Here is a 15517-nt window from a genome sequence, read left to right as displayed (position 1 = left end):
GACAACCAAAGGACCAAATCACTCCAACAGCGTCCTTGCTAAGTGGGACTCTGTGGAGATGGAAGGGGACTTAGCTTCTTTCCTGCACTGGACATGCCCATCTGTCTCAGGGCAAGTTTGCCCTGGGAAAACTTTCCTCGTGGGATATAAGTGTCTCCTGGTCTAGATGTACCTGAGTACTGTCTCTTAGGTACCATCCCAGGGTCCTTGAAAATGCTACTGACAGTGATGGCCGTTATTAAGGACTTCCTGAGCTGGGCTGGGGGTGGTGGGATTCGTTGGTGGGCAGGGATACTGCCTTCTTAGAAAGGGAGTAAGGTAGCAGAGCCTTGTGGAGGGGAGTTAGGCTCAGAAGGGAAAGAGCAGGCTCCCAGCTTCACTACTGCTGCCTGTATACACGGCTTCACTGACTTTCCACTTACTCACAGAAGGGAAAAGTGGAAGACTTTTTGAAGGACATGGACAACTGCGTGACCAGGTATCCAGAATGCCCAAAGGGCTGGGGACTCCTGGGTAGGCAGCCACAAAACAAAGAGCAAGTGGCATTCTCAGGTCTTGATTATTGCCTCTGTGGGAGGTGTGGCAGCTTAAAGGGCCATGTCCCAGGACCTTACAGAGCACAGAGCCACAGCCCAGGAAATAGCAGGATAGTCATGTGCCCATTGGTGGCATGAAGGAGACCTGTCCTCTTAAAAAATGACATTTGCTCCTTTTGTTTTCCAGGTAATGCTCTCCAAAGAGGACAGATTAGAGCTGCTGGTGTTTCCTCAGCAGGGCCACCATGCTCCCTGCCTGGAGCTTTCTGGAGATGGATGACTCGGAGGTTGGCCAGAGAGAGGCTTTGGAAGCAGGAAAAGTGCTCAGGGAGGTTCTCAGTTCTTTGCTCTCAAAGGCTTCCAGCTCTCTTTTGCATTTTGTACTTCTAAGAGCTGAGCCTACGTTCTTCCATCCTCCTCGCCCTATCCAGATCCCTCAACTGCCTGTTTTCCCAGCCATCTCCTTCTAGAGCAAGCTACCAGACAGGCTGCCCTGCTGCTATTATTCTTAGAAGAGGTCAGGCCCCAAGGAAAGGGGACTCGAAGTTCCCAGGCATTTCTGCCCAAAGAAAACCTGTGTTTCCCCAGGAGGCTTTGGGCAGTAGACTGGGGCTGAGACTGTCCAGGTCACAGGTCACATGAGGGTCAGCCTGCGCCAGGGCTCTCTTGCTGGCTTCCTGGAGCAACACCCTGAATATCTCAGGCAGGGACTTCTCTCTTCCAGTTAAGTCACATGCTCCAAATAACCAGTGCACTCCTAGGTTCTTACACCCGCTCAGGGTAGAAAGGGGACACTAATCTGGGGGAGGGAGGGTAGGAGCGAATCTCTCAAGTGAATCCTGTATATGTGTATGCTTTATAAGTGGACCCTGGAAAAGTCTGGAGACATCTCTAAGTGTGAGCTGTTTGTTTGGGAATAGAGCTATTTCAGAAGAATACGGAAGAGAAGTCAGAGAAGAGGAGGGAGAGAAACAGGGCCAAAAAACCCAAAAAACAAAAAACAAAACAAAACAAAACAAAAAACAACCAGAGGATGTTCAGCACCAGCCTAGAAAACAGGGCAAGCAAATGTTATTGGGGTATGAAACAGGAGGAGGGAGGAGAGCGGAAGTCACAGTTTTCCCGCAAGGCTGTGGAGCTGTGGAGTCTCTCCATCCAAAGACCTGAAACAAATAGATAATCTGGCTGTGTCTGCAATCTCTGGAGGAGAAACGGGTAGAAGGAAGAAAGCAAAGAGTGGGCTACTTGGTGAAAAGCAGATACACACACAATTAATCTGCTAGTACGCACCAGGGGAAGGAATTAAGATTTAAAGGGACTCTGTCAGCCTCCCGCTGTGCATCTCTGCTCACCTCTCTCTTGGATTTATGTCTTATGTGCAGAGAGAAAGAAATGGCCCTCAGTCGCCGCCCTCCCCCAGCCACTGCTGCAGGTAACTGGACTGGCTAGGACTGTTGGGGTTAATTACACCTCCTGGTTGCCTGGACCAGGCTGTGTGGCTGGCGCTTTTGCTTGATTTCTTCTTCCCCGGCAAAGTATCTTGTGGAAACCACTGGGTGCAGAAATCAACTAGTTATCTTGTTGCCAAAGGCCCCAGTGGACCCAGTCCTGGCAGACACATGCACAGCTGGAGATCAGAGGGGTCAGAGCGACTCCAGGAGGGTGGAGAGTCCCTTTAAGGGGCAGTTTTTCACCATGACCTATAGACCCACCTTCCCATCCCTCTTAGCCCACCAGTTCTCCCAGCTGGTCCTTGAGGATGACTTGAGATCCAGCTTCCCGGTCCCCATTTCCTTGGCTGGTTTCTTCCTCTGCTATTTCAAGAACCATGACCTCCTACTTGCCCCACACCAGTTCAAGAAACAAAGCCCATGTCCGCCCATTTGGTAATAAATAGGGTATCAAGGGAGACACCTGGCCAAGTCCTTATATGAGGGGCCTGGAAGAAGATTTTTTTCTATATGCTCTGGTGTGTAAGGGTCACGTGTTTTCTTTTATATGCACACACATGCAGCACACGCACCTGCTTCCCCCTCTCATTTTCCCATGAGTAATTGGGGCTTGGGGATGTAACAGAGAGGAAGGTGGGGAAAATCACAGGTCTTTTCCTTAATAAAATCCATTTGACAAGGACCAGCTTATACTTGCCATCAATCTTTTTTTTTTTTTTTCTGATGAGTGGGTTGGGACATCAGGGCTAGAAAGCTTTGTGCTGGCTCTCTTAGAAGTGGCAAACCAAACCTCCGGGCGCCCAGCTCCTCAGAGCCAGGGAAAGTGGTGTATATATATAAAAGATGGCGCTTGTACAACTGGAAGACCTCTCTTGCCACCTTCAATAGCCTATACGCCAAGTGCCTCCCCTTTCAAATTACCACTGTCTTGGGATGAAGTAAGAATAGGGTCTCCCCTCTGGCCCAGCCAGAGAAGGCTGGCATAGTCCCCAGTGCCAGAGTCTGTCATCCCTCCTTAACCTCCTCCCACTGGGCGAAGCTTCCAAGTAATGGACAGCTAATTGGCTTCAGCAAATCATTTACAGGATGGAAAAATTACTACACAAGCTTCATGCGATGCATTTCATATGCACAAGGATTCTGGATTTTCTTCTCTTTTGGATTAGCTGTATCTCTATTCAGTGATGTCATGGGAAGCCTACCATTTTGACAAAGACAGTAGTAATAAGGGTATGGTCTCTGGAGACCGTGGGTTTGAATCCTATTCTGCCACTTACTAACCAGATCGCTGTGTGTGTCACTTTCCTATCATGACAGAACACATGTGGGAACCGGCAAGGGAGGAAGCCGATTCTGGCTCACAGTTTCAGTCCACAGCACTGTTTCTGCTGCTCTGGGTCTCTGGTGAGATAGCTCACGGTGGTAGAATAGGTCTGTTTATCCCATAGTGGTTGTGGAGGTTTGAAAGAAAATTATCCCCAAAGAGAGTGGCACTACTGGGAGGTATGCCTTTGTTGGAGTAGGTATGGCCTTGTTGAAGGAAGTGTGTCACCATGGGGGCTTTGAGGTCTCAAATATGCTCAAGCTTCACTCAGTGTGATACTCAGACTACTTCCTGTTGCCTGCAGGATATAGGACTCTCAGCTGTTTCTCCAGCACCATGTCTGCCTGCACACCATGTGCCACCATGATGATAATGGACTAAACCTATGAACTGTAAGCCACCCCAATTAAATATTTTCCTTTGTATCCCTTGAGGTGGAGGAGGCCCTTTTGTATTTGTGTTGCTTTCATTGATTATTAAGGAAACTGCCTTGGCCTAGTTGATAGGGCAGAACTCAGGTAGGCAGAAAAGACAGAACAGAATTCTGTGAGGAAGAAAGCAGAGACAGACAGATGCAATGGTTCTCCTCTCTGAGACAGACGTAGGTTAAAACCTTGCCGGTAAGTCACAATCATGTGGTGATACACAGATTTAATAGAAATGGGTTAATCAAGATGTGAGAGTTAGCCAATAAGAGGCTAGAGCTAATGGCCAGGTAATGTTTAATTAATACAATTTCCGTGTGGTTATTTTGGGGGTTAAGCTATCCAGGTGGCAGGATGCGGCCCGCTCCCGCCACAACACCTTTGTAAGAGTTGCTGTAGTCATGGTGTCTCTTCACAGCAATGGAAACACTGACTAAGACATTGGTCAAGTGAAGGAAAACAGAAAGGGTCCCCACACTTCACAGACACTCCTTCAAGGACCTACCTTCCACTAGGCACCTGCTTCTAAACATCCAACTGCATCTCAGTAGAGTCAAGATCCAAACTATAGCATTAAGAGTGAGCAAATAACCTTCTGTGCCTGTTTTCCTATGTAGAAAATGGGACTGGCCATAGTGGTGAGGTGAGGTTTAAAGATACCACACACACAGCACTTAGACTTGTGTCTAATCTGGAGGGAGCTCTAAATTCATATTAGCTAGAGTCAACCTGCCTGCCTCATTGTTTAGAAGCATCTACAAGTTCAACTTTCTTGTTGGACCAGGCAAAGGGAAAATCAAAAGCAGGCATATGGAAGCCAAGAATGTAGAAGAGGGAAGAAGCAGAAGGCTTGGGCTTGTAAAGGCCGTTTCTGCTCACTATCTGGTCTTGAGATGCTCTTGAGTACAGTCAGGTTGGCACTGCTGACATTGTGACAGTATGTAGGTTGTTATGGCTTAAGTTTATCAGACTCAAGTTCATATAGATAGCTCACTGTTAAGTTCTTAAAAAGAAACTATTCAAACCAGAAGAGATGTGGTCTTCATTGAGCTAGAAGGCTAAATGGGAAGGGTGCTGGACTGCCAGGTAGCCTCCATCTCTGACACAGAGGGTGAGATCACTGCAGAAGAGGTTGTAGGCACACACCTTTGCAGAATTCTGGATTCTGTTCCTCCTCTGCCCAGACCAGAGGCCTCCTCTGTCAGGAGCACAAACCTCACAGCAGGTGCTGGTACGTAAGAAGCCACAGAAGCTCTGTCCATACTTTCAAGTATGCCAGGGTTATGCTACTCATTCTTAGGAATTTTAAGATAAAGATTATGTCCTTGCTAGTCTTTGTTGTTTTTTGTGTTTTGTTTCTTCCTGCCCATCTTCATTATCTACCTTGTATAGGTCTGGCAAAGTCAAGCAAAGAAGCAGCCAGGACCTTCTTGGTACCCGCCATGGAAGGTGATACAGTTTCAGCCTATCCAGGGGCACTGACTCAGGACTGCTCTCTCCCAGGCCAAGGATAGCCTTGGGAGATCTGAGCTGAGATTAGAAGCGAGACTTCTGACACAGAGAGGTGAAAAGTCAAAACCAAACAAAAGTACAGATAAAGGGAGACTTGATGCCATGAATGAAGATGCCAAAAACATTCAGGAACCACAGAAATAACATGAAAAGCAAGAGATGGGGAGAGTGTTGGTGAAAAGGGTCACTGAAGGTAGGTGGGAAAAGGGGAGACTGTGCAGGAGGGGGAGACATAGAACACACAGATGGTAAGAAACAGGGATAATGAGAACAGGGAAAATGAAAAAAAGAAAGGAGGAAACAAGAGGGAAACGGAAGAGGAAGAAGACAAAGAAGCTGAAAATGATGTGAACTACCCAACGCTGGGTACCAGGACTCTGGACTGATCACACAATTGTGACAGAGAAAAGAAACATCAGCCAACACAAAACCAGAGGGAGTAGCCGAACCCTCTTTACAGAGCAGGTCTATAGAGAGAGGGACAAAGACGGCTAGACCCAATCCAGGGCAGGGGTCCCGAACAGGTGGAGCTTCCTGGCTCAGGGGAGCAAATGTCTGAAGAAAGATGTGAGGCACGAGGCTGAGGAGGGCAGGTTGTGAGTTGGTGTGGAGGGGACAGACATAAAGGGAGGCTGAGCCTAGTTCCTAGGAGGGATGATTTTTCAGGGTCCTGGACTGTGGAGCTGAGAGGTGGCGAACTTGAACTGGAGAGAGAGGTGCTGAATCCAGCCAGAAACAGCAGTGACTGTGGCAAAGCCTCATTGTGTCTGTGAAGAGATGATATTATGGGATATCACGGAATCGATGGTTAACTGACACCAAGCAGAGATAATATAGATCGTATTACATTAGGGTGCCACTTAGATATAACTAATCATGGAGATTAGTGGTGTCTAGTGGTGAAGGCATCACAGAGCACACAGCTGCTCATGGCCTACAGCCCGAGAGGCAGTGAGGATTTCTGCTTTCCCATCAGGCGCATCCATGGTCTGCTAATTCAGAAGCTCTGGAGAGTCTCCCACAGAAATCTGGCTACCATAGGATAATGGGCAAGCGCAGGCCAGGGTTGGGTCCTTGCCCTAAGATGCCCTCACTGGGACAGGGAAGTGGTACTCCCAGGATGGTTAGAGGAATATAGACCTGGGAATGTGTGCTTTCCATAGCTGCCTTCTGCTCTGGAGTTCCCTTGGAACAAACTGAAGGCATTCATTCATTCATTTATCTCATTAACATGCAATGAGAGCTACTAGGAGCACAGAAACATGCAAGGTTTGGAGTCCATAGACCCTGATCTAACCCCCAAAGCTGGTAGTCTGCCCCCTGAAGCAGACAGAATTGGGGACTATGGGCTCCTTTGGGGATCTCAGAAGCTTTTTTCTTTTTTTGCTTTAGTTGTGCTGGGTCAACTGGAGGATCCCATAGCTGCTTCTCCCTACTCACTTTAGAGTGAGCATATTTATGCCAAAGACTCCCCTCAGATTAGGGTGCCTGCTGGAGGCTGTATCCCTGGAGGCAGGCATGGCAAACGGTTTCAGGTTTGAGCACACACTGCCCTGAAGTTCATGGAAAAGAGGACCCAGTAGCAGTGGGAATGGGTGTAGCAAGGACAAGCAGGCTGCCCTTGCTGAGTGGGCAAGCTTGGTCCTGCCGCAGCTCTCTAAAGAGTGTAATGGCACAGGCTGTGGGGAGGCTTTCAGAGTCCAGCCAAGACATGCTCCCTCCTGTCACTTCCCTTTCTCTCTCCCCACCCCACCTATTGTCCCTCAGTCCTAGGCCCCACGCCTGCTGGATTTCACAAGTATGGACTCAAGGGAGGTCATCTGATCCAGCCACTTGCACTGCCTTTGTAACGAGACACCAATGAAACAGTGGACTTCTCTCTCTCTCTCAGAGATGAGTCTCCAGAGCTCTGAGCAAGTGGGCTGACCTCTCTGTGCCTCAGCTTCCTCATGCAGGGCATGGCAAGAATAAATGCACACGCCTCTGCGGGTCCGGGAAGTTTGTGCATGGGAAGTACCTACAAGGTCTGACTCTGAGGGAGTGCTCAGTGCCCACTCTTGGTGTCATTACTGCCTCACTTCTTGGTGGCTCCTGCATCAAAGAAGGCCCTTACTTCCCAGAAGGATCTGGGAATCTTGTGGCCACCCAGTCAGGGTCACTGTTTTGTGTGGGCTGAGTTCATGCCTCAGCACCTTCGAGGCTTGGGAATCCCCCTCCTCGTGGGTTTAGTTTCTTTTCCACTGGCAGGCTCAGAGACAGGGAACCACAGTGTACTTTCCCACTGGGCACTTACACAGTGTGAATGCTTTTCCACATTAAATAATTAAATGTAATAGCTAACACTTTCCTTCCCACACGAAGGCTTTATGTAAGTCATATAATTATTTTTTATCATTCACGGTAAAAGCACCATGCAGGAAAGAAACCTGTCACAATGTTGCAACAATATGCAAATCTCTGGGTACAAGAACTGCGGAAGTAGGCCCCTCCGGAGGAGCCCATTTGTGCCTGTCTGCTGGGCACTGTGAACATCAGGTGTCCGTGGGCACACCATAAATAAACAATAATCAGGGGAATGTCTTCTTACCAATCAGCTGTTAAAAAGCAAGCAGGGGCTGGCTGTACACCCACAGGTCCCTGGGCTCTCCTAACGAGGCCAGGAGTGGAAGGGGTGGTGGCATGCTGTACCCAGTGCCCTCCTCCCGCCACTTTTCTATTTCTATGCCTTTAAGTGACATGTGTGCCAGGTCTGTGGACCCATTGGTTCCCCTGGCAGCGAAAGACACTGATCTTAGTGTCTAAGGTGAACAGAGTTCAACTAACTGTTAAGAGGCTCTATGAAGTCCTACCTTGCGCTGTATCCCACTTATCGGCCTCCAGGGGGCAGTGTGGAACTGGGCAGAGCTACAGAGTAGGTCTGGAAGCCAAGCCAGCGTTTTGGATCCACTGGGTGGGAACAGGGACGCCAACTATCCTGCTGTGTGGGACAGCTGAGACTTAAGAGTGATGTAGCCACAGGACTTCTGAGAGACATGTGTGTAGGTACGGTGCACAAATCAAACTGGCCTGTGGCAACTTCAGTTTTTATTCTAAGGTCCCACACCTTCTTCTGTTGTCTTCAACTTTTGTGGGAAATGAATCTTTTATCATATACAACCCCTTTCACTTAAATTATGGCTAAGAAATTCTGTATTTTAGACATTTTATGTATGTGTGTGAATGTCTGGGAACTAAAAATACATTACAGAATATTTATCACGAAATAGGGGCTTGTAGGTCTAGAAAGGATTCAAGACCATTAGCCTAAAAATGATGACTTTCCATACAAGCTTTAAGAGAAAATTTTTTACTTACTCCTGAAGTTTTTTAAATTGAATTTTCTAGATCAACCTGACTTTCAAGAAATACAGTCCTTTGCACCACTCACAGAGGGGGAGACTAGAACATCTAGGGTCCCATCCTGCTCCCCTGGATAAGCAGGGCATCCTCCAGGCTCTTGCTCACCCTTCCTTCCTTCTCTGTAGCTGGTTTTGCTCACACAGCCCTTTAGCCTGAGAAACTGTTTTTTTCCTGATCTCCTATTTTGGCCATCGCAGCTCTTAGCCTCCAGACCCCTCCAACCCTTCCTCCTCCCCAGTGGCCCACCTGTTAGCTCAGCATCCCCATTCTGGGATGAGGAGGCTCCAGGACAGCTCTCTTAGACCTTTTACTTGGGAGAGCCATATGTATACTGATTCCTAAGATAGATCTCTTGCCCAGACTGCCTGCTCCAGATTTTAAAAGCTTTTAAAACCCAATACATCTGCGGATCCCCTTCGGGCTAGCTTCGCCCTGCTCTCCTCAATTTCAATGAATTGTTGCACCAGTCCGTTCCCTGGGGGACAGGCCAGGAAACTTTGAGCCATCTTTCATTCCTTGTCTGCATCCTCACAGCTGAATCAGCATCAAATGATATCAGCATGATGCTGACACCACTCTGTACCGCTGGTCCAGCGGGCTCTGGCAGACAATGCATCCTCCGAGCCCACATCAGGCGATTCCTCACTAAGTAACCAACACACTAGTCTGAAAGCCCCCTACCCGGTACCCAGGGGCTCCCCAGAAGACAAAAGCCCCCACAGGCCTGCCTGGAAGTGAGTTTCGGTCTTACTGAGAACCTTCTGAAGCAGAGAGGTCAAAAGCCTTCCATTAGGGTGACCCCTGATGCCCTAGACCTACTGAGCTGGGAGGAGTGTGCAACCCGGGCCTCATCAAGTCTTCATTTTGTTGTTCTTGCTGAACCTTTGTCACCAGCAAAGCCTAGGGATTTAGGTGATGACATTATCCCCGGCACTCAGCACTTTTGCTAAGAGTGGAGTGTCAGGGAGACACCACCCTTCACCGGGCCCTGTGCTGCCCTCTACAGTCGGGGCAGAGCTGCCAACATGAGCTCAAACCTCGAGCTCCAACTCCCTGGGTCTGCTGTGTGGCTCCCTCCCTTCTGCTTTTCTGGCTGGGGTAGGGTTCCTTACGAATTTTATTTGGGATTGTGCTGAATCTACAGATCAAGTTGAGAGGAAATAAAGTTTCAGCAATGGAGTGTTTCCCAGCCCGGGAGTTCATCTCTTCAGTTATTAGCTTTTCTTTATTCCTTGGTATAAAATTTTAGTTTTCTTTTTGTTTTATTTATTTTTAGAGACTGAACATTTTTCAGCATCTATCATAAAAGTTTTTTTTTATTTTTTCTGTAATTATTGACACATTTCAGGTCATTGTAGAAATATAACCTCTCATGTAATTAAACAACCATCTAGTTACCCTTTGAACATTCCAACCAAACCTTTCCACTAACTTGCATCTGCATATTTATGCAGAATCAAGTATCATCCCTATTTCTTCAGCCTGTTTTCCCTACAGCTCAGGACAGAACTCCGTTGGCATTCACCCATCCTTTTCTGTGGAACACCTTTGCTTTCTCCAGGATGAGACAGAGGTCTTTAAACTTGTTTATATTAACATCTCAGATTTCTGCGAAGGTTTTGGATGAACAAAGTATGTATTTAGGGGGTTGGGAAGTTGGATTAAGAGCAGAGATTTTCTTGAGTAAACTTATTTTACATTGGGAAGTGAGGAAAACAGATATGGATGAAAAGGTCACAAGTATCAATTACAGCAGAGACAACGGAAGAAAGAAACAGAACCAAACAGATAGATAAACCCATCAACCAATCAGATGTGAAGAGGATATGGCAAGGAAAACTGAATCAGGGATCCCTCCAGGTGTTGTAGCCATAACTACGGGTAATGACTATTGCTGTGGTTTGGATGTTAAGTGGCCATCAAAGGACCATGAGTTAAAAGCTTGGTCCCTAAGAGTGGTTCTAGGGAAGGGGAAACTTTCAGACAATGGAGCCTAGTGGAAGGAAGGAAGGAAGGAAGGAAGGAAGGAAGGAAAGAAGGAAGGGAGGGAGGGAGGGAGGAAGGAAGGAAGGAAGCGGGGAGGAGAGGAAGTAACTGACGGCCTGCTCTTTGAGGACTGTGAGATTCTAGCCTGAACTCTTGCCCTGATTCCTGGTTACAGATGTGACTGAATTGTTCCCATACACACCCTGCTATGATGTGCCACTGCCTACCAGCCTCCCTGGAATGTGTTGATGGAAGCATATGGCACTCAAACCTTCAAAACTATGTTAGTCGCTGCAGGTATTGTATAAAAATTATAAAAATACAATTACGCCAGGATGACTAACAGATCCATCTTCTTCATTCTTGCTAACCGTTCTTTCCCAGGGAACTTATTTCATACATGAGCAATTGGTGAAAATGAAAGTCCAGAAGTAATCCAGGTCTGTTAGAAGCTACTCCATTGTTCTTGGGCAAACTCCAGGTAAATATTTCCACCAGAGTTATGAGGGTTTCTGCTTGGTATTCTGACTGAAAGCTCAAGGGCACAGTTCCTAGTCTGTCTGTCAGTGAAGAATACAGTTAATGAGGGTGCAGAGGGACCGGGCTCTCCTTCATCTTCTCAATTAACTAGTCAGCTGTCTTTGTCACATTCTCTAATAGTTTTCTTCTCTATTGTCCGGGGTCCCTTTTGAGGAATTAATAGAAGAGACCCCCTTGCCATCTTCTGAAGCCAAAGACTGACTCTTGCTATGTGAGATGCCTCTCTTTTGCACCCAGGAAAAGTTTCTCATATTTTACCCTATATTCTCATTATAGAAAACCAGGCATTGGAGAAAATAGGCAACCCTTTATGGGTTAGGCCACCCCAATTGGTTATGTTATGAACTGGTTTGTTTCTCATCAGTAGCATATACCAAATGTGTGTTTCAGGCCAAGCTCCCTAAAGATATCAATCTCATGGGCTTCCCAGGGCAGGTGGCTTGGCGCTGGAGAGACATGATACAGAAAGTCCACAGTGGGTTCTGGAGAGTCCCTCAGACACCAGGACCATATCTGAGTCCACCGTGGGATGATCAAAGACTAAATATTTAAGTCATGTGTTTCATGACCTGAAGTGAAGGTGATGACAGCTTCCTGAGAGGCAGAAAACTAAGGATGAATCCCAGTAATCCTGCTCTCCTCGCCTGGCTCAGGATGCATGGGTGATGCTTCTGTATTCTCAGGCATGGAACCTGGAATAGGGCAACATGTGGGTGGCAATGCTTGTGGGTCCCAGAGAAGGTAGCCACAACAACTTGGCCGTCTTTTCCAGGTCAGGACACCAATTATCCCTTAATGGGTCTGAACTTAGAAAGAACTATGACAAAGAATGTATTTCCTTCTTGGAGGTAGGGAAACACCGTAGTTATGGTTGTTCCAGATGAGGCTCATTAGGAGTCTCTGAAAAGTATTTAAGATCCCTGTGGCTGAAAGGAAGGACCAGTGTTTCTGAACCTTGCATGTACTATGTTTACGTGACCCAAATGCCTCTGCTTTTCTGAAAAGTATTCAGCAGAGCCCTTGTCCAGGATGTACCCTTGTGACACTCCACGTGACAGAACACACCAGCTCCTTCCTTAATAATTATGTAGTTGATTCTGGGTATGTTGTCAAAACACACACTATAACACAATCTAGCTGGAGATTTGTCTTTTTGTCCCCTGCTGCTCTGTGTTGCATCTGGCAAAGCTGGTGAAGGATGGGGAGAGGAAGCTTGGGAAACTGGTTAATGTTTCAAATCTCTAAGTGTGCGTCTCCAGGCATGTTCTTTTCGCCACTCTCCAGGCTGTGTTAGGGCAGCCACAGGAGCTACTGAGCTGTGGCTACAGCTGCCCTCTGAAGAGGCTGTCAGTCACGGGCCAGTGCCTAGCAGAGATTCTGGCCTTCTATGCAGGTCGTGGACTGTAGGCACTACTTCCACTAGCCTGCTCTGGTGTCACCTGGGACGGTGGGCAGGGCTGGTGAGGAAGAGTGACAGGTGGTCAGTTTTGTCAGTTCCACCTCACTCAGACAGTGCTAGTCCCCTCTTCTACGAGGTGCTGTTTGCGAGAAGTGACATAGAAAAATCTGCAGGCAACTGCTTGTCCTGTGCTGAGGACAAAGGGAGCAACGGCAGTGTCTCTGACCATGGTCCATGGCATGGAGGACTGGGCCCTGAGCAAACCCAGGCCCAGCCTGCACTTCTCACAGTCACCTGCTCTGCATGACATAGGGAATGGGAGAGGGGTATAACAGGGACCTTCCCACATCTGGGGCGCTGGGCCAGGAGAAGTTTGGTTTGCCAGGTTGTGGGAAATAGGAGGGGAAAGGGTGTGGCTGAGCTCATGGAAAGACCACAGCTCTGCTCATGGAGAAATCTATTTCCCAGTCATGGACAAAACTATAACGTAAGGTTGTATTTCAAGGAGTTGGCCTGGTTCACCTCTTGGCCAGTGTAGCTTTTAGAGCACACCTCAGGGAAGGGATTAGCCCTTCACTGGGCCATTCTCCATCACATCCCTCGCCCTGTGGACACATACCCACCCCGTCCCATCAAACAGCTTTTTCTCAGAGGCCTACCTTGGGTTTGAAGGCAATGAGCTTCAGGATCATCTCCACTGTGAAGAGGCCAGTGAAAAGCATATTGAGGATATTCATGGCAATTTTGAAGAGGCAGCTCTGGCCATAATGCTAAGAGGAAGGAAGGGGGAGACCATGAACATGAGGCTGAAGTCCTCCGGCTCGTTATCACCTTTGTCCCGCTTTCTCAGACGCCTCCATGTCTGCAGCGATCTTCCTTGAGCCATCCTCAGAAGGCTACCCACCATGCCTTGGGCAGGCAGGCAGACCCTGGAGACATTGCAAGCTCTTGCCTTTCCTACTGTCTGGTAGCTGGGTAGCAGAGATCTGAGTTCCTGATGATTGGGCATGATGACTTCTGGATGTTTCTGGCACTTGAGAGCCCTGGCACAAACTGACCTCCTTGTAGGTGGGATTTGAATCCACTTCCACACCCATGCCTTATGATGATGACTCCAAGCTTACTCCCATGGTTCTCTACCTCCTCTATTCCTTGTTGTCAATCTAGGGCCCTGGGGATTCTTCCATAAGCTCTCAGAGGAACCCCATTCCTGAGAAGGGCTACTTGTCTTTCTCTCACTCTTCTGACTCCCCGACGTTCTCAGCTGCAGGCAGGTGACCACTTGATCTGGCCCTGTGGCTCCTTCTACTACATCCTTCCCCAGCACTTTCTCTAGGCTAGCCCCCCACCCGTAGACTGACCTGCATGGCCAGGCAGATGGTGTTGAGCAGGATAAGGACGAACATCAGATACTCGAAGTAGGTAGAGTTGACCACGTACCACACTTTATACTGGTGCTGGTTTTTGGGGATGTACCTTCGCAAGGGTCGGGCCTTGAGGGCATATTCCACACATTGTCTCTGGAAGGAAGGAAGGAGAAGTGAAGGCACGTGGAGGAAGAGTGGGGGTGACAGAGGACGTGTGACAATAAAAGGCAGAATGTTTGAGAAACCACAACCTGGGAAGGTGTTCTCAGGCTCTGTGACATGTAATGGCTTTTGATTTTTCTGGCATCCCTTGTCAAGGACAGAGGCCCCTTCCAGCAGCTCTTATCCAGATTGCAAGCAATGAGCTCAGCTCTTTTTCTCCAACCGGTAATGACTGGTGCATTGCTCAGCAAGTGCTTGGCGCCTGATAAATACTGATTGGCTCATAGCTCTCATTGGCTATGTACCACACCACAAATTCTCCATGGGGTATTTCTTGCCTAATTTGTTTATTTTTTTAATCCTAAATCCTTCTTCCTTATTGCTGAGTATCTACACGATCAGAAGACACAGAACTGTCAAGAGAGGAACTCTTGTTCCAACTAGAGTCTTGGGAATACAGAAAATGTCAGGCAATCTCTATGCACAGCACCCAAATCTCTAAATCAGGAAGCAGAAAACCAGCCACTGTAGCCTGCTTGACCCTTGACCTCCATGCTTAATCCCCAAGTCTTGCTGATCTGACCTTCTGTTTTTACATCAGTTAGGTCAGGTTCTCTACACACCTCATCTATACGTCCCAACTGGCTTGCCTCCTTGTCTTTCTTTCAATGGTAAGTTTACACAGTAGCCAAATGCTGAATATAAAGCTAAATACCAGATATCAAAGCCCACAAAGGGTCCAGCTTTCCTGTCAAGCACAGAGCTGGGCATACTGGGCTGTGTCCTCATGAGCTGGCTTTATTCAGAACATGTTTTCACTGGGAAGGCAAAGGGAGCTGAGGTTTCACACCAATGTCCTTCCCTAACAGCACCTTACTCACCCAGGGGAGCTGAGAAAACACATTCTAGACCTTAGTGTCACCATGCCACACCACCTTAAGACTCTTCTCTTGACCCCTGCTCAGACCTTTGTTTTGCTTGAAAAGCCATCTAAGTTGTTTCCTAAAACTGCTCTCTCGGCCATCCCAAGCCCTCTCTTTACAACATTGTTCTAGTTTCTCCTTTGACAATGAGTGTGGGAGGTTCTTCTGTCAATGTGTTGCTTTTCCTGGCTAATTAATAAAGAAACTGGATTGGCCTGATAGGGTAGAACAGAGCTAGGCAGGGAAAACTAAACTGAGTGCTGGGAGAAGGAAGGCAGAGTGAAGAGAAGCCATGCAGCACCACCAGAGACAGATTCTGGTCAGAATCTTGCCGGTAAGCCACAGCCTTGTGGCAATACACAAATTAATAGAAATGGGTTAAATTAAGATGTAAGAGTTAGCCAATAAGAAGTTAGAGCTAATGGGCCAACAGTGATTTAATTAATACAGTTTCTGTGTGGTTATTTCATGGCTGAGCAGCCAGGAACTAACA

General features: G+C 47.7%; 1 protein-coding gene across 17 annotated transcripts in view; it reads right to left on the bottom strand.

Moving 5' to 3' along the window:
* Cacna1c (calcium voltage-gated channel subunit alpha1 C) overlaps positions 1–15517 on the bottom strand; it is a 548575-nt gene that overhangs the window by 49506 nt on the left and 483552 nt on the right. For all 17 annotated transcript variants that reach the window (XM_038318989.1, XM_038318993.1, XM_038318994.1 and 14 more), the window contains 2 exons: positions 13934–14092; positions 13232–13342 (listed from right to left, as the gene is read on the bottom strand). In XM_038318989.1, coding sequence (XP_038174917.1) covers positions 13232–13342; positions 13934–14092 — 270 coding nt within the window. The remainder of the gene's footprint in view (positions 1–13231; positions 13343–13933; positions 14093–15517) is intronic.

The sequence above is a fragment of the Arvicola amphibius genome, chromosome 2 (genome assembly GCF_903992535.2).
Source record: "Arvicola amphibius chromosome 2, mArvAmp1.2, whole genome shotgun sequence".
NCBI classification, from domain to species: domain Eukaryota; kingdom Metazoa; phylum Chordata; class Mammalia; order Rodentia; family Cricetidae; genus Arvicola; species Arvicola amphibius.
This window is presented reverse-complemented; position numbering and strand designations above follow the sequence as displayed.